Source organism: Lactuca serriola, chromosome 1, assembly GCF_051521515.1.
Source record: "Lactuca serriola cultivar US96UC23 chromosome 1, Lser_US96UC23_V15, whole genome shotgun sequence".
NCBI classification, from domain to species: Eukaryota; Viridiplantae; Streptophyta; class Magnoliopsida; order Asterales; family Asteraceae; genus Lactuca; species Lactuca serriola.
The window spans coordinates 68,655,144-68,681,514 of NC_136408.1; the positions used below are offsets into that span (position 1 = coordinate 68,655,144).

Sequence of the window (26,371 nt, forward strand, 5' to 3'; positions counted from 1 at the left end):
CGCTGATTATCAGGCCCATGAAAGAGATGCTACCAAAGTGGCATGCATCATGTTGGCCACTATGACAGCTGAGCTCCAAAAGTCCTATGAGGACTACTTTCCTTTTGAGATGCACCAGGATTTTATGGACCGCTACCATCAGAATGCTCGTCAAGAGAGATATGAAATCATCTCCTCTATGATAACCAACCGAATGAAGGATGGTGAACCCATCACGGTCCACATGCAGAAAATGCAAAGGTATGTGGACCGTTTGCTGAAACTGAATGTGAACTTCCCCGAGGAGTTGGCAATGGACATCATTTTGCACTCCTTACCTTCATGTTATGATGAATTCCGTAAAACATACCACATGAACAAGGAGGAAGTTACACTCAACAGACTTCAAGGACTTCTGAAGACTGCAGAAAGTGGTCTTAAAGGTAAGTCGGTTGTTACCACTCCTACTCCTACCACAACACTTGTCTTGGAAATCGAGCAAGGCAAAGGAAAGAAGAGGCTGAGATAGAAGAGATGATTCGATTACCATATGTTTCCGATGTTGGCTCAGTCATGTATGCTATGACTTGTACCCTATCTAGTAAGGTTTGATTACGCCTCTTAGCCATATCATTAAGTTGTGGTGTTCTGGGAGGAGTTAGTTGTGAAATGATTCTGCATTCCTTAAGATAGTCTTGGAACTCAATACTAAGATACTCACCACCTCTATTAGATTTGAGCATCTTTATCTTCCTACCTAATTGATTATCGAATTCATGCTTAAACTCTTTGAACTTCACAAAGGGTTTCTGATTTTTATGTTTGATTAAGTAGATATAACCATATCTGTTATAATCATCCGTAAATGGCACGTAATATCAATTAGCATCCTCTGTGGTGGGTCTAAATGGGCCACAAACATCCATATGGATTAGGTCCAATAACCCTTCACATTTTTCACATGATCTAGTGAAAGGTGATTTTGTCATCTTGCCCAAAAGACAAGATTAGCATTCATCATTTGTCATAAGATCAAATGATTCCAACACTCCATCCTTTTGGAGTTGGGAAATGCATTTCTTGTTTATGTGCCCAAGACGATAAAGCCACAAACATGCCTTGTCCACACCATTGGACGAATCAATATGAAACACACTATTGCCTAGATTATCCACATAAGTCACAGTTTCATACACACCATTACAAGGTAAAGCTTTAAATATAAAAACACTGTAACACCGTAAATTTCAAGACAAAATTTTCATTTTAAATAATCATTTTATTCTTAGAACACTTGTTTAAAATCTCATTCATAATCGAATTACAAAACATAGCTCCATTTTCACTTGCATAGAAAACCAGGATCCTCCAAAATATGACTCTTGCTCTGGTGTGTACAATCAAGCCGGTGCCGTACCGTGATACTGAAAGAAACCTGAAAACAACATAACACAAAACACTGTAAGCACGAAGCTTAGTGAGTTCCCCAAAATACCACACACATAACACATATAAGCCACTTGAGGCTATAACTCTATGGGTCCGTGCACCCAAACTCTATGAACCCTCAGGTTCTAACTCTGTGAACCTTCCGGTTCTAACTCTAGGAACCCTTCGGTTCCAACTCTGCAAACATGCACAACATAAATCGCATAGAAATAATGCAGTACAACACATAACATACATAGCATACAAATACTCTGTCACATAACTCTGGTTACCTACTCAAGGTAAAGTATAGTGAGAAGACTCACCTGGCAAGCAGAAAACAGATATCTCCATACTCGGATCTCGAACTCGCCACCGCCTAACACGTAAGGCAAAACTCTCATGACTATAACTCTCGTGACTAGAATCAATCCTCTCAATGCACCCTCTTAAGGGTAAAAGACTATTTTACCCCTCTCTTGGCCCAAAGGCCACATCGCTGACCAAACCCTAAAAGTCAACAGTCAACCCTTGGTCAAAATCAAAGTCCTCAGTCAAAGTCAACCCCTGACTGACCCTACTCGCCGAGTCAACTCTATGACTCGCCGAGTTTCTATAATCAGAACTTCACTCAATCCGCGACCTAACTCGCCGAGTCACTCCGAGACTCGCCGAGTCCAACAACTCTGAGTCCACTCGCACACAACTCACCGAGTCATGCCTTGACTCACCGATTCTCGACTCAACCAGGGAATATCGGGACTCTTCGACAAGACTCGCTGAGTCCAAGAACAGACTCGTCGAGTCCAAGACTATCATCAACCTACTCGCCGAGTTGTTCATACAACTCACCGAGTTCCAGGCCATCTTCATCCAACTCGTCGAGTACACCCATGTGACTCGCCGAGTACCACCGGTCTGAATCCATTCAGAAGCATTCCAGGCCATGCAATTGCTCAAAAACATAGATCTAGCCTCCTACCACTCATCCATCACGTAAAGTGGCAAACTTTACGTGAATCCAAAGAGATCTAGGCCATTTGCACATTGGGCTAGGGTTTGGGACATGAAAGCTTCACTAAACACTCCAACACAGGGACTTTCATGCTCTCTGATTCTTCTCCCTTCTAGATCTGAGGTAGCAACCTCAGATCTAACCTCTAGACTTCCCATTACATCCATAGACAAGTTCCCACTAACCCCAAAATGAAGAAACACATAATAACAGCCCAAGAACGAGATATTACCTCCAAGAGATGCCCCAACTGCAATGTAATTCGAATCCAAGCAAAGCCCCTTGCTCCAAGCCTTCAATCTCCCAAAATTCCTTCAACAATTACTTCTCCAAGCTCCAATCCACTCAACAATGGTGCTTCTCCGCGATTTAGGGTTTTCTGGGGCTCAAGGGGTGATAAGGAGGCTGGGAGGAAAACATAATGTTCTTTATATAGGGCTCAACCCCGAGAATTAGGGTTTTCTCCAATCAGCGCCTACTTGCCGAGTCCTCCTCACTGACTCACCGAGTCGGCTACTTAGCACGCGACCCAGTCGCGACTCTACTCGCCGATTCCATCCATGGACTCGTCGAGTCACTCTTTCACAACTTACTCTTTTAGCCCTTCAACTCTACTCTTGATATTTTGGGATGTTACAAACACCATTATGAAAAGAAGAAATAGATCCAATATCATTATTAAATGAATATCTAAAACCTTGTCTAAACAATATATGAAATGAAACAATGTTTCGCGTCATATCCAGCGAATAACAACAATTAATCAAATTAACCGTAACACCATTATCGGGCACAAGTTCATAAGTCTCATTCTTGGTAACATGTGAAGGTTGCCTATTTCCTATGATCAAGTTTTGCCTTCCATGATCCACTTCCTTTCTTTCTCTTAGTCTCTGTAAATCAGAACAAATGTGGAAACCATATCTTGTATCAAGAACCCAAGAATGAGAATGTTATGTGTTATTAACTTAAATAAACTAAATACCTGAAGAGGACGCCTTGATTTTACCATCCTTCAAGTCCTGCAAGTAGTTCAGGAAACTTCTTCTCCAATGACCCTTTTCACCACAATGGAAGCAAGTTTCCTCTTTTAGATCACTGATCGCAGGGACATCAAAGTTGGGCTTCGACTTGGACCCACTGCTAGACCCTCCAGCATGGGCCTTCCATTTCCTGTTGGATTGGGAATGAGCCTTCCTCTTTTTCCTTTTTCCAGATCCAATGGCCAGGACAGGAGCATTTGTTGCAAAATGGGTATGAATTTTCTTCATCTCTGAGTCAATAGTTTGTAGCAAGTTATGTAGCTGGGTCAATGTCGTCTCCGTGTTGTTCAAATGATAAGTCAGAACAAACTGATCATAACTAAGAGGTAAGGAGTTAAGGACCATGTCAATAGCCAACTCCTCATCAAACGACACATTGAGCCTTTGGAGTTGCTCCACGTACCTTTTCATCTTTTGCACATGAGGGAAAACACAATCTACTTCCTTGAGCTTGCATGTCATAAGGGATTTGACCACTTCGAAGCACTCTTGTCTTGCCTTCTTGTGGAACTTTCCAGCCAGGTCGAGAGCCATCTTATATGATCAGTAGTCCTCATAGAATTTAGCCAGCTCAGGTTCCATAGTGGCCACCATGATGCATGCAGCCTTTGTGGCATCGTTAGAGTGCTTGTTATATGAGGCACTTTCCTGAGGAGTAACGGTGGAATGATCGATTTCAACAAGAGGCTTATCGAGGACATATTCTTTGCCATCGTATCGAAGAGTCATCTTCAAATTCCTCATCCAGTCCATGTAGTTAGGACCAGTGAACTTCTTTTTTGACATAATCGAGAGTAGAGAAAAGTTTGAGTTGGTGGGGGCGGATTGAGTAGTAATGAGATCACCGTTTCCAGACATCTATATAAAAAGACATAGTTTTTAGTTGGTGATATAAATCCTTAATCTAATTGCGAATTTATTAAGGTAGGTAATACAAATTTACCAATTTCAATCTAACATGAAATTCCTAGGTCATTTAAGATTCATTGAATCTTATCAATTACATGTTTAATCTCAGATTATGTTCTTCAAATTTGTGACGAGGATGCCGAGGTTCACAAATAAGATGTGAATAACCATGCAGACCCGCTTTATAACCTCGATGTCATTTATCATCTCAAATTGATGTGCCGGTAAACCACACACGCTCCATCAACAATGATAATTTTTGATCTGTCCGTGACTCACCTTTATAGTCCCAAATTAGTGTGCTGGTTAACCATGCACGCTCCACTAACGACATATAAAGAGTCATGCGCGTTTTCATGGATTAACATACATTTCACAAATTTGTCCTAAAGTAACTAGAGTTGGTATTTATTAATGGTTTTGTTACTTTATGTGATCATACTTTTAGAGGTTATGTCCTATCAAATTCATTCAACTAATGACCCTCCACCATACAAGGCAACAATGGATGAGAATGGACACCCATTCAACGATCATTTTGATGGATTTTGAGCATTAAATCAATCCTATGGTGCACATGCAAACCCTAAAGCTTTGGATCTAGTTTGTCTAGTTGTACATGAAATAATCATCCAATACTCATAAACCCTAGATCTAGCATACTATAATCGAAATTAACATATGAATAGGGTTAGGAATATTACCTTGATTGTTATGTAGTAATAACAATCACAAACCTTCTTGATCTTGACTTCTAAAAGCCTAGTGCCTCAAATGTTGCACCTCTAACGGAGTCATAAACACCGTTAGCAACAAGATGACTTAGGAGAGGGAGGAGGAGGCACAAAATTCGCCCAAGGTACTCTAGATAGGGTTAGGCACGAATTTGGTGGCCTTAAGGGTTCCTTTTATAGTTAGGCTTCTAGGGTTATCAACTAGGAAACCCTAATCTAGTTGCTTATTCCTTAAGCAACCCAAAAATCCTTCCAGAAGTCCCTTTGGACAATTTCTATATGGAATCTCATATAGAATTCCTCCATTGCTTCCTTATGGATTCTAAGCCCAACTTTGTAACTATCTTATAATTACAGTATCGGTCCCCTTTATTTAATTAATCTTTTTTTACCACAAAATTAAATCTTGATCGGTATTAATTAAACAATATGATCTCTCTTTTAATATATTATTCATATAATATATTAATAAATCATAACTAATCCTCTTTCTCCTTAATTCATCCTATTAGTTGCTATAGTGAAGGCAACCCAAAAGGACCATGCTCATAGTCGGGTCAAGTACATACCAAAATAGTTATGGGCTTAGACACCTAATCCAACAGTCTCCCACTTGGATAAGTCTGATAACTATTTTGCAAATATGACTTCATTATCCGAATATCAATCATAGCTTTCAAAAGCCACTGTTAACTTTGATCTTATCAGTAACACATCCTTTAGATAAGGGATCATATATTCCTCCATTCTAGATATCGTATAGACATAAGATATGGATTATAATCATTCTCTCTGTCTATGTGTTGTTTCCTGATTTTTCGATTTATGACGACTGGCAACAGACTACCATTGAACACATCAACTTAGTCCAGGCTTGGCCAAACGCTTAGGGAGTCATCACTAAATCATCGAGGGACCAACAAATATCACTTTTATCCTACTTTGGGTAAAAGGAATGGATAAACTTCGTCTCAAATGCTCGCTTATATCTACTTATCAAATCACACACAACAATATGTTTTATAACACCAAGTTACTGGTGCGTTTACATATTATCAATGTGCAATCGACTTGTAAATTACAATTCACATGTCTTGGTTTCAAGAATATAAGATATTATTGTCTCACTAATCACCCGTGATAAAATCCATTAAGTGATTCAAGTGAGCGTGAGTTTAATCCAATACTCAAATCTTATTTTAGGAGCACTTATGAACACTGCAACATACTTTTGCTATGTCTAAAACGCTCCAGACAATCTACAATCGAATTCATGATAGTCTTACCTCATTACCTACTTCCAAAGTATGATCGACTGTGGATGGTTTGAATAATCTTATTATTCGGGAAGTCAAAACATGCAAAGTGAAACACAAGAATAATCGAATCCAATATGGCCCCAAACCTTTGAGTATAAATAAAACACCTTTTATTTAGTCACCATATTGATCACACATTATTCATTGTATAATGTTTCGGATAATCAACTTATTACTTGAATTAGAACAACAGTTGTCCCATGCTCCAAGCATGCACACTCTGTTTACCTATGGTCCATACTTTGTGAAATAGATCAATTGAACACATTTCCAATGATACCCATTTCACAACTCCTAATCCTTGTCATAAGCGTAAGAATACCAAAGTCTTGCCACTATTAGAATATGTTAGATTCTAACATTTTATGCAACGATCCTTTCGTAATGTCACAACACCAAAGCCACCAAGACTTTGCCAATGATATTACAAAGCGCTCTATTGGAGATTGTTACAAGGCGATTCCATAGATATGAAGTCTCACATTCAAAGTACATTCCTTTGAACATCCTTCTTGCATAAAAGTTTCTAATCTAGACATTGATTCTCGATATCAAACTCCCAATATGGAAACATTTCCATATTTTCCATACGACAACTCATTATTAATAGAATGATATCTAATCATAATAATTTCATTATGGCCCATTCGTTACTATACTTCCAACTGCCCACAAGTGACCAATCCTTGGCGAACCTTAGATTGTCCTTGACAGTTGTTTGATTATTTTAGTCATATCCGGTTATGGCCTTTTCCCTCTTAATGCCCTAGGCATTTAGAAAATTTAGAACGGTCGAATATTATAGCATATGCAATCGATCTTATACCAGAAGCGTATGGGACACGATTCATAAAAAACGTGATACTTTATCAGTTTCTTGCTATAATATTGTCATATATAGAATTCTTTTAAGTTGAACCGTTTCAACATAACATCCATATATGTCCTTTGACTAAGTTTAACTAAAATTTCTCAATCCAATCTTTTAGATTTTTGAAATGAAGTATAATATTCTCTCCCTTAATTATAGAAAAACAACTTTTCAACCCCTGCAACTTTGCAAAGTGAAACTTTTGTTTTCTATAATTAATAATGCTAACTTGCAACACTTAAAATAATAATCATGCTCCCACTAACATGATATTATATCCATACCAGCATAACATTTATGCTCCCACTAGCTTTGACACATATTCAGAAAACAGTTGGACTTCTAGAAATCAATACTTATTGACTTCCAAAGTTCATATTTCTAATACGATATGCTTCGATAAGCCTTTATCTAATCTTCTCAAACTCATACACCTTTCCTTAGATAGCTCATATGTATGTCTAAACTAATTCAAAACTTATAGCAATAAGTCATAAATGTTTAGACTAATTGCCAAATCTCACAATTCGAACTATGAAGAGGGATGCCGTAATCATAATCGAATTTGAGAACGCAAATATCACAATTGCTATCTCCTTGAAATCTCTCTTAGTGAAAGCGTTTCCTCACAATCATTTTCATGAAATGGAGAGAAACCTTATGACACTTAGATTTTATGGTGTATGTGCTCTTATCCATGTGAATTGTCATAACCATAATCATAAGATAATGTTTGAGACAAATCCAAACTCTTATGGACAGAACTTGTTCATTCTTAATTTCTTGCCATCAAGGGTCCCATCATTGCTTCCAAGTTATTTAGCAGCTCACCTATATTAGTCTTTCATTGAACAAGGTGCTTGCCTTTATGCAGTCAATTGAGAACTCGTAGAACTCATATGCATAAGTGACTTTACTGGAATGGCATAGAAACAAAATTGTGTCAACTAGTGATTAACAATAGGTTTACTCTTGATTAGTTCTTGAAACCTTTCAAGATCAATAAGACTCCCACTTACCTCTCGACATTTAAGATTCTTTTGTCAATAAACATTTATTGTCAAACAAATATTCAAGAGTTAGTGCGGTTTCAAGATCAATAAGACTCCCACTTACCTCTCGACATTTAAGATTCTTTTGTCAATAAACATTTATTGTCAAACAAATATTCAAGAGTTAGTGCAGTTTCTTATCATGATAAACACCTCACACAATTGGTCCTAGTTGGTCTTTGTCTTATCCAAGACATCATAGCTTACCAATTTCAAATGTACAAGAGTAAGAAACTTTTATACTCCACATTTGATGAGTGTTCTTCAACCTTTTCTTAAGATTTTGTCACTCAAGTCACAATCTTGGAGTATTACTCTAAGACTCGATTTTGGAACGAAGTATGACTCATCCTTTTGATTTAACCATTTCGCCAATTCCCAATTCCTCTTCTTAGTCATACTTATGCACTAAGGTGTCCTTAGAGGATCAATTGTGATACGGTTTCATAATCACTAAGATGATCATAAAACATGATACTTAAGTACTCTCCCTTCTTTTCAAATTGGAGAAACTTTTATCTTTCTACCTAATTGATTCTTCTTATTCATTCTATTATTCATTGGAACTTTTTTTCAAATTGGAGAAACTTTTATCTTTCTACCTAATTGATTCTTCTTATTCGTTCTACTATTCATTGGAACTTTTCCAATGATTCAGAATCACACTTAATCTTGTAAGCATGACCATATTTACTAAACTTTTAGTAAATTATGACGAATAGTCTTATCATTTTTGTGGTGGACTTGACCAGTGCACAACATTGTGTTCTAGTCCTTTAGTCCTTCACTTGACTCACATACTTGTGTGAACAAGGAATAAGTCTTAATTTCCCAAATACGAAGGTTCTCATTCATCACACAATACAAGTTGTATGATTCCAAGTTTCTGTTCAGTTGAAACTTGGGCGATGAAAATCTTTGCTTATTTTGTAAATTTCCGACACTACCACAAATAACATAACTAAGAATCACATCCATCTCAACATTGCTAATAATACAAACAAACATCAATTTTCACAAATGCCATTGCAAGGAATTATAAATAAGACAAAAAATTAAATTTTATTTTATTTATAAAAACACGGAAAAACTTGTCCTTATAGCGTAATTCAAATGAAAACTATGTTATTACATATTCCTAACCAATCTATCATAACTCTCTAAGTAGCAGATCAAAAATCTGATCATCGAGCCATGCGATCGAAACCTATTTCTTCGTGATCAGACTTAGCTCACTTTTCCTTTAAGCTTCCTTTCTTTTCTTTGATCCCACAAAACATCAAAATGTAATCTTATCACATCATGTATTAAGAATATCCAAATCGGAACTTAATAAAGTTAGATAGTGGATTTACCTGAAGCATAGTCATATATCTTGACTCTCCCATCCTCTTGATCCTTCAGGTAGGTACGACAGCTTCGCAACTAATGCCCCTTCTCTTGGCAGTAAAAACATATGGACTCTTCTGGAATGGTACACGGGACTATCTCAGAATCAACTTTTCTCTTGCGTAGAGAAAAATTTTATGGACTTCCAATGTTGCCATTGTCCATAAAATGTTAGGACATTGATTTACCAGACAAATTTGCTTGATCAGTCCGCCAAATCATTGTTGATTCAACAACAATAAGCAAATAAGTCAAATTAATGAGGGTCACGTCGTGATCCATCATATAGTACTCTCTAATGAACTCACTACATGAGTCGGGAAGTGATTGAAGAACCCACTCAACAACCATCTTCCTGAGGAAAACAACATCCATCATTTCGAACTTGTCAATGTGTGACTTCATCTCCAAGACGTGTGCATACACAGGCTTCCCATCTTCATGTCTTTTTGCCAATAGAGCTTGAGTGATCTTGAAATTTTCAAGCCTTCGAACACATGGGTCAGGGAGAATAATAGGAGGAGATGGATGAAGCGAAGAATGATCTGAAGTTCCTCGACTGAATCGTGGAATATCATCTTCATGTGCAAAGCTTTTTCCATGGGAATTGGGAAGACCACAGTTAGAATCAGACATTTACAAAATGGGAGAAAATTCAAGTTAGTTGATTGAGTCCTTAATAAAACACCCAAATGAGATATTAAGGCTAGGACCCAACACAATATTCTACAACTCGGAAGAGGGATGCCATAATCTAGTTGCAGAACATTTGAAGGTAGGTAAATGACGATTTACCAATTTCCACCATGAAAAACGAAAAAAAAAATTTAAGTTTTAAATGAATTGAAACTCCTAGATCTTTTGAGATTCATTGAACTTTTCAATGACATGTTTAATCTTGATTATGCCCTTCAAGTTTGTGACTGGGATGCCGAGGATCACAAACAAGGTGTGGATAACCATGCAAATTGGCTTGGTACTCTCGAAGATGTTCATCACTTAATCAATGTGCCGGTTAGCCACACACACTCCATTGATCTATGATAATCTATGAGCTATCCATTTCCATCCTTCATTGGTCCCATATTAGTGTGCTGGTTAACCACACGTGCTCCACTAACGACCAACAAGGTGCAATGTACAATTTCATGGATTAGCACCAACTCCACATTTTTCCTAAAGTAACTAAGATTTGGGAATTTGTAAAAGTGTTCAGTACTTCGTATTTCATTATACTTATAATGGAAGGTTGTGTCCTATCCTACCCGTTCGGCTAACGACCTTCCACTAGTCAAGGGTGCGGTGGGTAAGAGTGGATACCCAATGACAGTCATTTTACATGCAGCTTCCTTAAACACCTCTTATAGACCAACTTCGTGAATGAGACCTACTAACGGTAAGACTGACTCTTTACTTATACATATATAGTATTAGACTTTTAATTTTATATAGTATACAAGTGTATTTTACACTTTTAAAATACTAGGTGACTTAATCTAATAAATTTTACTTTTAATTTAATTAAACTTAAACCATATCATTATGGATTTATTAACTCTCTTTTAATTATACACTTAATTAATTTAATAAAGCCATAAGGGTGTCATTTGAACTTTTCAAAACACTAGGGTTCTAGAATTTAATATTTCAAAATTAATACCTTTTAATTAAATTATAAATTCCAAAACTTGAGGGAAAATTTTGAAACTTTTCAAAATATATTTTAGATCAAATTTGAAAAATAATCAAATATCCTATAATTAATAATTATCACATAATTTGACATAATCTATTTTTCTTACAAGATAATCCAAATCAAAATACAAATAATTAATTTTTATCTTATAAAAACAAGTAATTATCTTAAATTGACAATTATCCATTAATTTGAATAGGATATCAATTACCATAGTTGAAAAATCTGATTTTTATTTGGAAAAACAATTTATGATAATTATCCAAGATCAAATTAGGGCGAAATTTTCAAAATTTGCTGTCAGACTGTGTTTACGAGGTGAACACACTATGTTCAGGACATGAATCTGACAGATTCGAAATTCGCAAATTTTCAGCTTTGAATGATCAAACATAGCATCAAATACATTAGATAAACAACCTAGGCTCTGATACTACTAATGTGTTTTGAGCATTACATCAATCCTATGGTGCATATGCAAACCCTAAAGCTTTGGATCTAGTTTGTCTAGTTGTACATGCAATAATCATCCAAAAGTCATAAACCCTAGATCTAGCATACTATAATCGAAATTAACATATGAATAGGGTTAGGAATATTACCTTGATTGTTATGTAGCAATAAAAATCACAAACCTTCTTGATCTTGACTTCTGAAAGCCTAGTGCCTCAAATGTTGCACCTCTAATGGAGTCACAAACACCACTAGCAACAAGATGACTTAGGAGAGGGAGGAGGAGACACAAAATTCATCGAAGGTACTCTAGATAGGGTTAGGCACGAATTTGGTGGCCTTAAGGGTTTCTTTTAGAGTCAGGCTTCTAGGGTTATCAACTAGGAAACCCTAATCCAGTTACTTATTCCTTAAGCAACCCAAAGATCCTTCCATAAGGCCCTTTGGATGATTTCTATATGGACTCTCATATAGAATTCATCCACTGCTTCCTTATGGATCCTAAGCCTTAACTTTGTAACTATCTTATAATTACAATATCGGTCCCCTTTATTTAATTAATCTCTTTTGACCATAAAATTAAATCTTGATCAATACTAATTAAACAATATGATTTATTTTTTAATATATTATTCATATAATATATTAATGAATCATAATTAATCCTCTTTCTCCTTAATTCATCATATCAGTTGTTATGGTGAAGGCAACCCAAAAGAACCATGCTTATAATTGGGTCAAGTACATATCAAAATAATTATGAGCTTAGACACCTAATCCAACACATTTTATAGATCGATTCCTTATACCCCCTTAGAGTCTGGCTTCGTGAATGAGGCTTACTATTGATTTGACTGACTTGTTTTATACATATATAATATATTAAACATTTAATTATACATATAGTATAAGGTATATTTTAAACTTTTCAAAATACTAAGGTCTAAAATCAAATTTCGAATTAACCAATTAATAATTAATTAATTTTAAACTAAATGAGGATTTAATATTTTATCTTAATTTAAAAATTAATTAAATAAATTTAAATCATATTATTTACCAATTAAACAATTAATTGAATAAAATGGATTAAATAATTATATACCAATTAAGCAATTAATTAAATAATTTAAATTTAATTATAATCCCTTGCTTTCTAATTTTCGAAAAGGGCAAAGGTTACCAAGTTTTTAAATATCCAAATTTTAAGGCATTTAAAATTGTAATTAAGGAAACTAGAAACCCTAAGGGATCCTCCATATTTTAGAAAACAAGGATGGAGACTAGGTTTCAAGAACCCTAGCCATTATCGAAATCTTTAGCCTTTAGGGTTGAATTTTCATAAACCCTAATCTTGCTCAATTCAATTTAGTGCACAATTAAATAGAAAACCTAAGGCTATGATACCACCGATGAGTTTTCTAGGTTATAAAAATTTCGTGTGGCGTAAAAACTCTTAAACCTTTAAGTTAATATGCAATCTAGAAATGATATATGTTTTCTCTATTGATAGAAACTAACTATGAATATCAAGAAACCCTAGGAAATCCTATTAGAATCGAAATCACAAAAGAGTTTAGTGTTATATACCTTTTGATTAATATATCAATTAATCAAGTAAAACCTCCTTTGACTTCCATGGAAAGTAAACACCAAAAGCTTGGATGCCTCTAATGACTTGTACCCAAAAACCCTAGCAACTAGAAAACTTTAAGATAGGGGAAGAGAGGGAATTTTTGGCTCTTGTGTGGTAGAAGGGATTCACAAAATAAGGAACCCTTAAGGGGTTTATATAAGTGAGTAAGGAGGCTTGGATAATGCAGATATCCTTAGATAACCCTTATCCCTTTTTTTTGCTCCCTAAGGCTCCTAGAAACTCTAAGAAGCCTCCTCCAAAACCTTCCCCCATATGGGAAGGTTCTGGAATTCTTCAATGCTCAACTTTTAAACACTGTCACCTTCAGTCATTGTATTTTTAATTAATCAAATTAATCACAAAATTAATTCTAATCAATTTTTGATTAGTTCTTCATTAATACATATAATTTCTAATTAATATATTAATCATATAATATATTAATAAATCATTTATTTTGAATTTTAATTAATTTATTAATCATATAATAAATTAATAAATTATTCTATTAAGTTACTAGTTATAAGGGCAACCTAAAAATGACTTTGCTCTTATATCAAGAATATACCAATTTAGTTATTGACTTAGACATCCTAATCCAACACCTTGCACATAAGGTAATGACATAGTAAATGGTGACATTCGATACCCATCGACATGTAAACATAATCACCAAAACATGATGCCCTAAACATGACGGCACGTTCTGGTGCGGGTAAACAGGCCATGATTTCTCGAACAAGTTTAGGTTTGCAGATTGTAGTCACAATCGGCTCTTATGTTATGTCATGCTACAATGAAATGAATTTTAATTAGGCCTTTGTTGTATGTTCCATACTAAAATAACTATGTTCCGGACAACATTCTGGACAATATGGGCTTTGTTCCGGCACAGTTCTAAGCATTCCGGAGATGTTCTTCGTATTTTAGAGTTGTACTGGGTAGACTCAAAATTAGGTGTGTGTGTTTTTTTTTTTTTTGTTGTTGTTGTTGAAATGCACACATATACCCACATATAATCATACAAAAGGCTAACAACAACTAAAGTTCGAAGGAAAACGATTTAGAACTATGTAATCACATCAATTCATACAAAAAATGAAAACATCTTATTTTTAACATATATTCACAAATAAAAACATATAATCATAAAAAGAATCTACACATACACACAAAAAGTGAATATCTTCACTGCTAAAAGAAGACATTCTATGGATTTGATATACTCTGGAACAATGAGTTCGAAATGAAGTTTGAAACGGTAATTTCGAATATGGGGTCTAACATGCTATATCATTTCAAATATAGAGGGGGGACCACATTACTGAGTCAGATCATTTTACCCGTTTACCCATTTTGGAATTCGGGTTCGGAATAAGCATTTCAGACTGAATGGTCATTTTTCAAAATAAAAATCGAACTGGTTATTTTTTAAAAAAACCCACAAAAAACAGTTAGATTACTTAATTTCCCATAAAAACAAAACATTTTACCTTGAATTTCATACTTAACAAACATCTTTCTTAAGTCGAATACGGTCTTCAACAACTCATATGTGAACTTCCATCTCGTTGTACAATCACCACACAAGAATTTCTTCATTTCTAAGTTGCATTCTTTCATACACTGTTTAAACTTTGTAATCATACCGGTTGAGTGTCTAATATATCTTACGACCTTTTGAATACATTTAACATTGTATTTGTGTTTCTTAGCCCATCTTTGACAATTAGCTTAACAATATGGGCCATACATCTAATATGAAAATGTTTTCTACCTTCAAGTTGGACAATTTTTTAATATATAGTTTCTATCTTATCATTTGAAATGACATTGTTGATTGTCATGCTCACCTTCTTATCCCCTGCCCATATGTACAATCCAATAACAAACGGCCCATGTCTTCCCGGTTGTGACTATATATACGTCTAAAGTTTAGAATTCTTTTATACATTACCTCATTATCATCTATAAAATGACCCATTACAACCATATAGCTCACTTTTTGATAAGGGGAAGTCCAAGTAAATCTAATCAAGTGTATTGTGTTACTTTGGTTACTAAAGTAAGTAAATAACATTTTCTTTTATCAACATAATACTTAGAAATCATTATGACTAATTTTATGCCTAGATGATAAAGTAACTTTTTGTTAATAGCATTTGTGTATTCAATAAAGTATAAGTATATATTAAGCTAAATATGAATATTGAAGAACACTCAATTGCTTAGATGTCGTTATGTTGCTCAAACCATTGGCAAAGAAATCCGTTCTCAAATTATTTTTTGCGTAGGTTTGCGAAAGAGTGACACAAACAACAAAATCCATTCATAGAGTAAAATCGTAAAATTAGAGTAATGGTACAAAGTTTATTATATAAAATATCTAGTTACTTTATAATATTATTAATATGTGTAAAAGGTATAATCATTAGCGATAGACATAGATCCCCTTCCTATCTTGGGTAGTTTTATCACTTTATGGCTAGCCCATGAAATAATATTGCCTTCATTTTTGCCATGTTGGCATGTTGCCATGTTGGTAAGATAGAAAAGTAGGCAAGTAGCGTCAATGCAACTTGAAACCCCACACAGAAAAAAAAGGACTAAATCAATATTCAATACCGTAGGTGGGACAAATCGTTACAACAAAAATGGGACCATTTATGTTAGGACATTAATAACCCAATTATTTCATATGGTGTTTTACACGTAATATGGTTCATTTATATCCAAACACACATACATACTTGTAACCAAAATCCTATCTATACGTCCAAAAAGACGATTACTAAAATCAATGATAAAACAGTCGAAAATAATACTTGTTAAATATCGGTCTACGAGGCTACGAGTATTCTCTAGAATTGGCAATCAATATAAAGGGTGTAAAGTGTAAATATTAAAACCTCATGTAGTTAGACTGTAAGAATCAAAACGAAGAATATTCTACATTTCCAACCCATAATACCAGAAAACCCCATCCTAGTCCGATTGAAATCCAATCCATTGGCCAACGTATTTCTGTAATTTTCGTAGAAATGAAGGGCCATTAATCTCGGACAAATCTTCAACGGATGGCAATCGGCAATGGCTATTAATAGAATTAGAAGTTGGTCAATATATGGCATCTCTAGATATCCCGAATTCCCGATTCCGACACTCAACCCGAAGTCCAAACTTGAAGCCAAATATATACATAAAAAACTAAAACGATCTCTAGATAACATCGCCCGTAACTTCTACCAACTCCTTGCAAGGCGAAAACAGGGAAATTCGGTTATACAAGAAGGTGGGCTGCTGGATTCTGCTTAATTTGTAGCAGCAAAACAAAGTCAAATTCTTCCAGTTTGACGAATTTGTAACTGTAAGTTTCAATATGGGTTTCTCGAATTCGTTTTGAATCTCTGTTTTATTGATCGTCCTTCCATCTGGGTTGCGGTGGTTATTCGAACTTGTGGGCTTTATTTAGTGTTTTTAGGGTTTTAGTGCACTCAGACAGTTCTTGTGATTGTCTTAAATGGTGTCTTGTTTGATCATTGTATGGACGTCTCGATCTTTCTCGCATTTCTTTCGGTTTATATATATCTTGGATCATTTCTCAACTGGGTCTCATTAATTCTTGGAGCGATGTAAGGAACTTCGATCAGTTTGCTGAATTTGTAATTTCCGTTATGGTCTTCTTGAAGTCTTTTTGAAATTTCAGTTAGTTGTATCACTTCTCATCTCGGTTTCTTAAGTCATTGCAGCCATTTTTAGGGTTTTAATTCACATTTTTCTCATCATTCCCGCATTTTCTTCCAATTTCAGTATATTTTCCATCAAATCTAATCAGGGTTTCTTTAATCATTGGATCAACAAAAGGAAGTCAAACCGTTCAAGTTTGACCAATCTGTATATGCAAGTTTGACATGTGTCCTTGAACTTTTAAAAAAATTTCAGTTTATATCATCATCTCTCTATTCCCATCTGCAGTTTTTTAATTCTTTAAACTTAATATAAGTGTGTTCATGATCATGTAAATATCTTCAAAATTCTTGTTATCTACAGATTCTTGATACGGAGGCTGGTACAAGAAGTTGAAAGTTCTAACTTTTTAGAATTTTAGGATAATCCCAATTGGTGTTTTGAGATTAATTAATCGATTTTGAAAAGATATTTTGAAAAGATAGCAAATTTTGGGTGTTTATCTTATCATTTATTTTTTTCTCATCTGGGGTTCCTTAATTCTTTAAACTTATTGAATCTTATTCTTGTTTTGGGTGTTTTAATGCACTCAAAATATGCTTCTGCTTGCCTTCAATGGTGGGTTATAGTACTTATATGATTATTTTGCATCAATCCTCATCTGGGTTTTTTGTATAGTTGTTGCTTTTAGGGGTTTGTACACTTAGAACTAAAATGGTGTTTCAATATTCACTCTGAAAGTGATAATGTGATATCAGTCAATCAGAATTAGATAATCAGCTACTTCTACTGGTTAAAGTAGTATAACACTTCAGTCTACTTACTCTCAGAATTTGTGTTGCCTGCAGATTTCTTGACACAAGAAGCTAAAAGTTCAAACTTTTTCGGTTTTCAGACCAATCCCAATTGGCATTTCAAGATTATTTAATCGATTTTGGAAAGATAGCAAATTTTGGGTGTTTGATTTTGCAGTTTAATGGTGCGAAACAGTTGATGCTTTTTTGATGAACAGAAATATAGAGTGAAGAATCTTATACATTTTTTGAGATGATAAGTAGATTTGGAAGAATCGTATATTCTGTTGCCACCCCATTTCATCCATTTGGTGGGGCTGTTGACATAATAGTTGTTCAACAACAAGATGGATCTTTCAGAACCACCCCTTGGTATGTTAGGTTTGGAAAATTTCAAGGTGTTCTTAAAGGGGCAGAAAAGATTGTTAAAATAGAAGTTAATGGGGTAGAAGCCGATTTTCATATGTATCTTGATAATTCAGGTGAAGCTTATTTTATCAAAGAAGTTAACCCTGAAAAAGATACAAGTGTTAACGATTCCAACGGTTCATTAGAGTCAAAACAAGATGATTTTGAAGACAACGATAATCAAAACAATAAAATCGATGTACAATTTCATGATCATGCAGATATTATTACAGAATCCGATAGTGAAAAAAGATTTTATGAGTTGCAAGATGATGAATCATCACCTCTAGATGAGTTGTATGATAATTCAGAATCAGAGAGTCAGAGTTCTGAAGTGGTTTTGTTGTGTAGGGATGGTCAAATTTTGTCTGCTCCTATAACATCAATGGAGGAAAACACAGAGAATGTGCAACTAAGTACACCTCAATTTCATTTGGGACCAGTTGAAGGACCTGAATTTGATGGTGATTTGGATTTGAGTAATGACTCTACATGGGCCCATTATTTAAGTGATTTCAACAGACCTATAGATAGCAATATCACCAAGGTTAATGATGCTCAATATGTAGTGAATTTAGAGCGTGAAGTATCGATAAAAAGTGTTGTTGTTGAAGATGTGTCAAGTGATGGAAAGAAAGATGACATCTTTAAGAGCTGTTTAGCACTAGATGATTTTGGAAAGCAAGAAGATGGTGGTGATTCTGAAGTGGTTGTTGAAGAAAAATTGAAGAGCATCGAATCTTCAACTTTAGAGGTAGAAACCGAGGGTACAGAGGTAAATTCACTCGATACAGAAGAGAAACTTTCTGATGTTGCAGTTGTTAGTGATCAAGATCAACAGGGACCAATTGGTGTGATTAGGGAACCTGAAGGGGTTGAAAGACCTGAAATCGAATCTCCAGGGGTGAATTCAAATTCACTGCAAAAGGAACAGAAACTTTCTGATGTTGCAATTGTGGGTGATAAAGATCCACATGGACCATTTGGTGCAATTAGTGAACCTGAAGGGGTCGAAAGAACTGAAACCAATTCTACAGGGGTGAATTCGCTGGATATGGAAGAGAAACTTTCTGATGTGGCAATTGTTAGTGATAAAGATCGGGAGGAACCTGAAATGATTGAAGATAGTCCAAAAGGAGATGAAACAGAGGAGCCTCAATCATATTTTAATGATAATGAAAATTTTGAAGGCCCAAAACAAACGAGTAAGTGATTTGTTTATTATAAAATCCTACTTTTATTGTCTTCAATACAAACTTTTAGCTCGATGATCAAATATTGTAAAACTTAATCGAAAATTTCAGGAATAGAATTATCTCTTTGTGGGAATTTGCTTCGTCCAGGAATGGGATTGAGTGCAGCTGCAGCAACCTTCAATGCCCATCGAATACCCTCAGAGGAATTTCAAAATTCTGCCACATCAATTATTAAAAACGATAGTTTAATAGTAAAAATCGATGATAAATACTTCACATGGGAAAAAGCTGCTCACATTGTTCTTGGAATGGCTGCATACGGATTAGAAATGGCCGTTGACCCGAATGATTCCATTCCGGTGGAGGATTCCGGTCTACCTTCGACTCCATCCCGTAGATGGCGGCTTTGGCCGATTCCATTCCGACGAGTTAAAACACTCGACCATAATACTAGTAATCTTTCCGGTGAAGATGTGTTTCTTGATTCCGAATCCGTGTTTGATTCCCCTACTACTCAACCAGTCGAAACGACTCCAACATCTTCAAAGTCTCCTCAGAAACAGTTTGCTAGAACACAAGTTCCCACTACTGAACAAATATCATCTTTGAATTTAAAAGATGGCCAAAATATGGTGTCCTTTATTTTTTCAACTAGGGTTTTAGGAGTTCAAAAAGTCGATGCTCATATTTACTTATGGAAGTGGAATGCAAGGATTGTGATATCGGATGTTGATGGGACAATTACAAAGTAAAGATTGTTGTATCTCTATTCGTTATATTTTTTAACCGAAAATTTTATAATCTTTTTTTTGTATGTTTGTGTTGTAGGTCTGATGTTCTTGGTCAATTTATGCCATTAGTTGGGAAGGATTGGACTCAATCTGGGGTAGCTCGATTGTTTTCTGCTATAAAGGTATTGTAATTTGTTTGATGTATCTGTATAAGATATAGTAAAATTACATTTTCGGTCCCTGCGTATAGCTGATTTTGGCAAATTTGGTCCCCAAAAGTTCTATTGCAATTCTTGTCCTTATTTGAAATTCTTGTAATGTTTTTTGCCCTAGTTTCAAGTAAAATTACTTGGAATAGGGACCAACAATTTTACATAAACTTTATTCAAGGACTGAAATTGCACGAGAATTTTTTGGGACAAAATTGAAAAAATCAGCTATGCTAAGGGACCAAAAATGTAATTTTACTGTATAAAATATATAAAGATGGGAAATTGAAATATTTTGTTTTTTCTTGTATTTGAAACATGCAGGAGAATGGATATCAATTGTTGTTTCTAAGTGCTCGTGCAATTGTTCAAGCGTATTTGACCCGAAGTTTTCTCCTTAATCTAAAGCAGGTACTAAATCTAAATCTACTTTTTGCAACTACAATCACTTAGGTGGGACAAATGGAAAAAGTACAATGTTTATTACTTTAACCTTTTATGATGTGTCAAATACATGTCATGTCATGTCACCAAAAATTAAATTACTTAAATTACCAGTTAAAAATGACCTGATTTGAGTAGAAAGTGTTTTTTTGTAAAAAGTTAAAGTGACGTGGATGAGACAAATGAAAAAGTGGATTGGTATTTTCTTTTTTGAGTTACAATTATTTGGTATATTTTATTTTTGTAGGATGGTAAAGCTTTACCCAATGGTCCGGTTGTTATATCACCCGATGGTTTGTTTCCATCCTTGTTTCGTGAAGGTGAGACACATTTTTTTTTTTTTTTTAATATTCTCTTTGTGCAATATTTGCTTCATGGATTATAAACAAAATCATATAGTATAAGTATCCATTTAATTATATCTAAATGTAATGTCTTTTTGTATCCTCTTTGTGACAGTTATTAGAAGAGCTCCTCATGAATTCAAGATCGCCTGCTTAGAAGTAAGTATAACGGATCAAAAAATAAGATATTTTTTAATTAATCATGCATAAAAAAAACAAAACGGATTAAATATAAAATACTTTTTACAGGATATCAAAGCTCTGTTTCCATCCGACTACAACCCATTCTATGCAGGGTTCGGTAACAGAGATACTGATGAACTCAGTTACAGAAAAATAGGAATTCCAAAGGGCAAAATCTTCATAATCAACCCTAAGGTATTTATTTATTTATTTGTTTGTTTTCCTCAAATTAATCGTCCTTCAAAATACCACTATTTATATGTTTCTTTTATATAATTTTTGATTAAAATTGTAGGGTGAGGTGGCGATTAGTCATCGTATGGACATGAAGGGGAAGTCTTACACATCTTTGCACACATTAGTCAACGACATGTTCCCCCCAACATCCATGATTGAACAGGAAGATTTTAATTCATGGAATTACTGGAGAGTGCCATTGCCAGATGTCGAGTAGCCATGCCATGATACCTTTTTGTTTGCTATCAAATCGAGCTATTCTAGTTTTTTTTTTTTTTTTTTTCTTGATCAGTCACTACTCTGTTAATGGTGTAGTTATGCCACATAGGGTCAAGCTTTGATTCATGAAACCTATTGGTTAGTTTTTGTTTGTAAATCGACTCTAGTTGATGCAACTCTAGAAGAAATTGTTAAAATCATATAATTCGCTTATAAATTTCTTAAATCTTTTTGAAATTGGCAATTTCAGATAAACTAGGGAAGGCATTACTTATACTTGTATATCTGAGATTTCATTATTCCATTGGTCTCCAAATCCGTACTAAAACTCTTGAAGCAAATTCAATGAACCTCACCCTAAAGTTTCAAGCAAAAGTCAGAACAAAGGAGAAAAAAACAAGGAATAAGTGTCATCTTATTTCAAAAGAAAATCAGAGGAAGACATATGTATATATACTTTAGGGTTAATTATAAAGATTTTAACCATTGGAATCCCTGTTTTCCTGTAACTAATCTCATCAGTATCCTGATACCCAAGCATGCATAGAATGAGTTGTATTCAGATGGAAATATAGCTTTCATATCCTGTAAAAAAACATTTAAACCGTTTTTCCTTCTGATATATAGCATTCATATCATAATATATTAACCTAATTAATTAATTAAATTAGGTATTATTTAAAGAACTAAATGACAAGCCATAAGCCTCCTGCTGTCCTGCATATGAACTTCATGATGCTGGATAGTAATATCGAAGTTGTAAAGCCTCATGAATCCCTTTGTGTGTTGCGTCCTCAAGATTCACAACACCAAGTTCCTGTTGTTTTTCTGTACGTTTTGATGCACGCTAATTTATTATATGCGTGTGTATGTCGAATACAATAATAAGCAATTAGCAATTAAGAAGAATGATACCTATTCACTCCCACGTTACAAGCTCTTAATCCTTCATGCATCCCTCCTTAATTACAATCCCATACATGCAACTCGTCGACGCTCAGGTTCACTCGTTTATGGCTTGTATCTTACGTATATATATACATGGAGGGTTGTATATATAGGGGAAGGATACGGATTGCGTACGTATCAGGGTGAGGATCAGAAGAAATCCCGTAAATCCGTAATTCTTGTATGCAAATCTAATTCAAATACCAACTTTACATTTTTGGTCCCTATGAAAAGTTCTATTGATATAATCTATCCTATTCTTAAAATGTTTGTCTATTTAGTACATTCATCCCCTCAACATTCGTATATACTCTTATTAAACATCAAAATATCATATTTATCTTTCATAAAATTTAAAAATATTGTCTATGTCCTTAAACATCAAAATATCATATATACTCTTCTTAAATATCAGAATATCATGTATACCATTTTTAAACAACAAAATATCAATGATAATATATAAACTATCATTCATCTACAAAATCACAATATTCAACAACAAAAGCTAAACAATCAATGCATACATTCCATGTAGATGGCAGCAGATGAAAATGTTTTGTTTGTCAAGAGAGCGACATTCCAACAATTTAAAAATAGATGTTACATTATTATAGACGTATGTATAATATGGTTAAAACTTTTAAATATTATAATAATTCTAAAATATAAAAAATGATTATAAATTATTAAAAACATTGAAAAAAATATTTGGGCAAATATGATATTTTAAAGGTTATAAAGGGTAAATACAATATTAAGAAATTAAGTTGGATAAATATGATATTTTTATGTTTAAGAAGGCCTAATTGCTACTTATAACTAGGGGTGAACATTTGGACTTGTGGATAGGATCGTTTTTTTGGACCTCCGGGCCGGTTCGCGGTTATAGGATTTGAGCAAAACTGGTCCAGTCCAGCCGATTCCGGATAAAAACCGGTTTTGGACCGGTTCATTTTTAAAAAAAGTTATATTCTATGAAATTCTTTAAACATGCATACTTATTTGTTTTAAGTCGTATTGACATGTGATTTTTTCCAACGTGTAATTTAGAGTTTGTAGATGATTTTTGACTATAATTTTGTTGTTTTTGGTGTTATATTCAATAACTTAAAATCTTTCAAAGATGAGATATCAAAGCTGAAATATTTCTAATTTTCAACAAGAAATTTAAACTTTTGTATTCTGTGAAATTCTTTAAACAAGTATATTTTATTCGTTTTAAGTTAGATTATCATTCGTTTTTTACAACGTGCAATTTAGAATTCGTAGATGATTTTAGACTATAATTTTGTTGTTTTTGGTGTTATATTCGATAAGTTACAATCCTTCAAAGATGAGATATCAAAGCTTAAATATTTCAACTTTTCAACAAGAAATTTAAACTTTTGTAATCTATAAAATTCTTTAAACAAACATATCTTATTTGTTTTAAGTCAAATAGACATAAAGTTTTTTCCAACGTGTAATTTAGAGTTCCTAGATGAGTTTAGACTATAATTTTGTTGTTTATGGTGTTATATTCAATGAGTTACAATCCTTCAAAAATGAGATATCAAAGCTTAAATATTTCAGCTTTTCAACAAGAAATTTAAACTTTTGTAATCTATAAAATTTTTTAAACAAACATATCTTATTTGTTTTAAGTCAAATAGACATAAAGTTTTTTCCAACGTGTAATTTAGAGTTCCTAGATGAGTTTAGACTATAATTTTGTTGTTTTTGGTGTTATATTCAATGAGTTACAATTCTTCAAACAAATGGTATAAAGTATAAACAATCAAAGTTTGAACGGTCCAAATGGCACAAGAAATGGAAACATATTCATTTTTACGAGTTGTGCTGTATCAAACCTAAAAAAGTATTCATTTTAACAAGTTGTAATGTATCAAACCTGACAACATATTCGTTTTAACGAGTTGTATCAAATCAAAAAACACGTTTTAAGAAGTTGTACCATATGCATGTAAAGTTGTACAGGTCCAAAAGGGTCCAAGAAATGGATAACCCGGACCTAGACTCAATAAGTCTCATCCGTTCCGGTCCACGGTCCACAATATTCTTCGAAACCGGTTCGGTCCAAGAGCCGGTCCGGTCCGATCCGGTCTGGTCCAAATGCTCATCCTTACTTATCCCTACTCATATCATTTAACACCCTTAAATAATTTGATTTCAAATACACCCTTTTTATATTAATTTAGATATTAATTAGACCCATAAAATATTATAATTACTATATTTAATTATTTGATAATAATTAATCGTTACATTTAATTGAATATTCCATCCTCTTAAATATTAAAACATCTAACCGAATTCACGAGTGTTACAAATATGTCACATATGTTCTCAACCTCGGTTTTACTTACATAAAAAATTGACACATCTTTCTTTACTTTTTGACGAATTGAAGCAATGATCTTGCGTATCTACTTCTCTACGTAGACGGTTTGTCGTCGACATAGGGTTAAAAGCTGCTATCGTTGCCATATAGGTCGATTCTTGTAGTGTACAACGCATTATTGAATTATTAAGTCATGAATTTTCGACGATTATCTAAACTATTTTCTCGATATATCTGTTACATGGTCATCTAAATGACTGTTTCTATCTAAACTAAAATATGCAACTGAGATAGGCGAGCACACAAACGTGCTTAAGTGCAATCCTTCAAGACTCCGACCGACTCCAACTCAAAGCTAGATGCCACTTAGAACCCTGTTTTTTATTCGAAATTGTACTATCGTCTTACGTGAACATTATAGTACTTAACATTTATACGCTCCAACCTTTCCTTTGTTGTGTAACAAGTCCGCCTCTACATGCATGACCCCCAGGAACCCAGACTTTCATGCATTAAAGTGCTATGCTTGTGGGACTATATACCATGGCCTCCAACTATATGCATCTCCCTTGACAAACCTCACAACTTACTACGATGCTGATTGGGGTGGATGTCCTGCTGTTATGCAACACTTAACTTTCTGCTACTATGTATTAATATATGTGATAACCTTGAGTCGTGGTCTTTACACGATAACACACATAGTCTCCCGCTCAAATGTCGAAACAAAATGTCCAACACCGTTGCCAAAACATCTTGGCTACAAAATCTTCCTTGTGAGCTCTGTTTCACTCCTAAAACCGCCACCATTGCGGCATTGCCTATTGTAACAATATTAGCACCACATATATGTTGGTAAACCAGTTTAACATCAAAGAACGAAACACGTCATTGAGTTAGACATTCACTTTGTACGTGAGAAAGTCACTCTCGGCCACATTTGCGTGCTTCTTTTCCCCTCGAGATATCAGTATGTCGATTATCGACATCTTCAAAAGGCCTATTGTCCTTATTCAAATAATTTTATTCCAGTTTAAGCGTTTTCCTCTAGCTCAAACTAGGCCTGACAACGTGTTCGGGTTGGCGGGTTGGTGGGTCAAAAT

The 26,371-nt window shown here is 34.4% G+C and overlaps 1 protein-coding gene and 1 long non-coding RNA gene across 2 annotated transcripts; one reads left to right on the top strand and one right to left on the bottom strand.

The window, feature by feature from the left end:
- Nucleotides 1–16,520: 16,520 nt before the first annotated feature.
- On the top strand, nt 16,521–22,213 carry PAH1 (Lipin family protein). The gene is made up of 9 exons (XM_079028822.1): nt 16,521–16,891; nt 18,060–19,618; nt 19,718–20,357; nt 20,438–20,522; nt 20,874–20,960; nt 21,241–21,313; nt 21,453–21,496; nt 21,587–21,715; nt 21,816–22,213. Exons 2-9 carry the CDS (start codon nt 18,259–18,261, stop codon nt 21,972–21,974), a joined length of 2,577 nt encoding a protein of 858 aa, XP_078884948.1. The 5' UTR covers nt 16,521–16,891; nt 18,060–18,258; the 3' UTR covers nt 21,975–22,213.
- A 158-nt stretch (nt 22,214–22,371) lies between these two features.
- LOC145090728 (uncharacterized) lies at nt 22,372–23,012 on the bottom strand. The gene is made up of 2 exons (XR_013701736.1): nt 22,892–23,012; nt 22,372–22,804 (listed from the first exon to the last, which is right to left on the bottom strand). It is a non-coding gene; the product is annotated as an uncharacterized LOC145090728 (long non-coding RNA).
- Between the last annotated feature and the right edge of the window lie 3,359 nt (nt 23,013–26,371).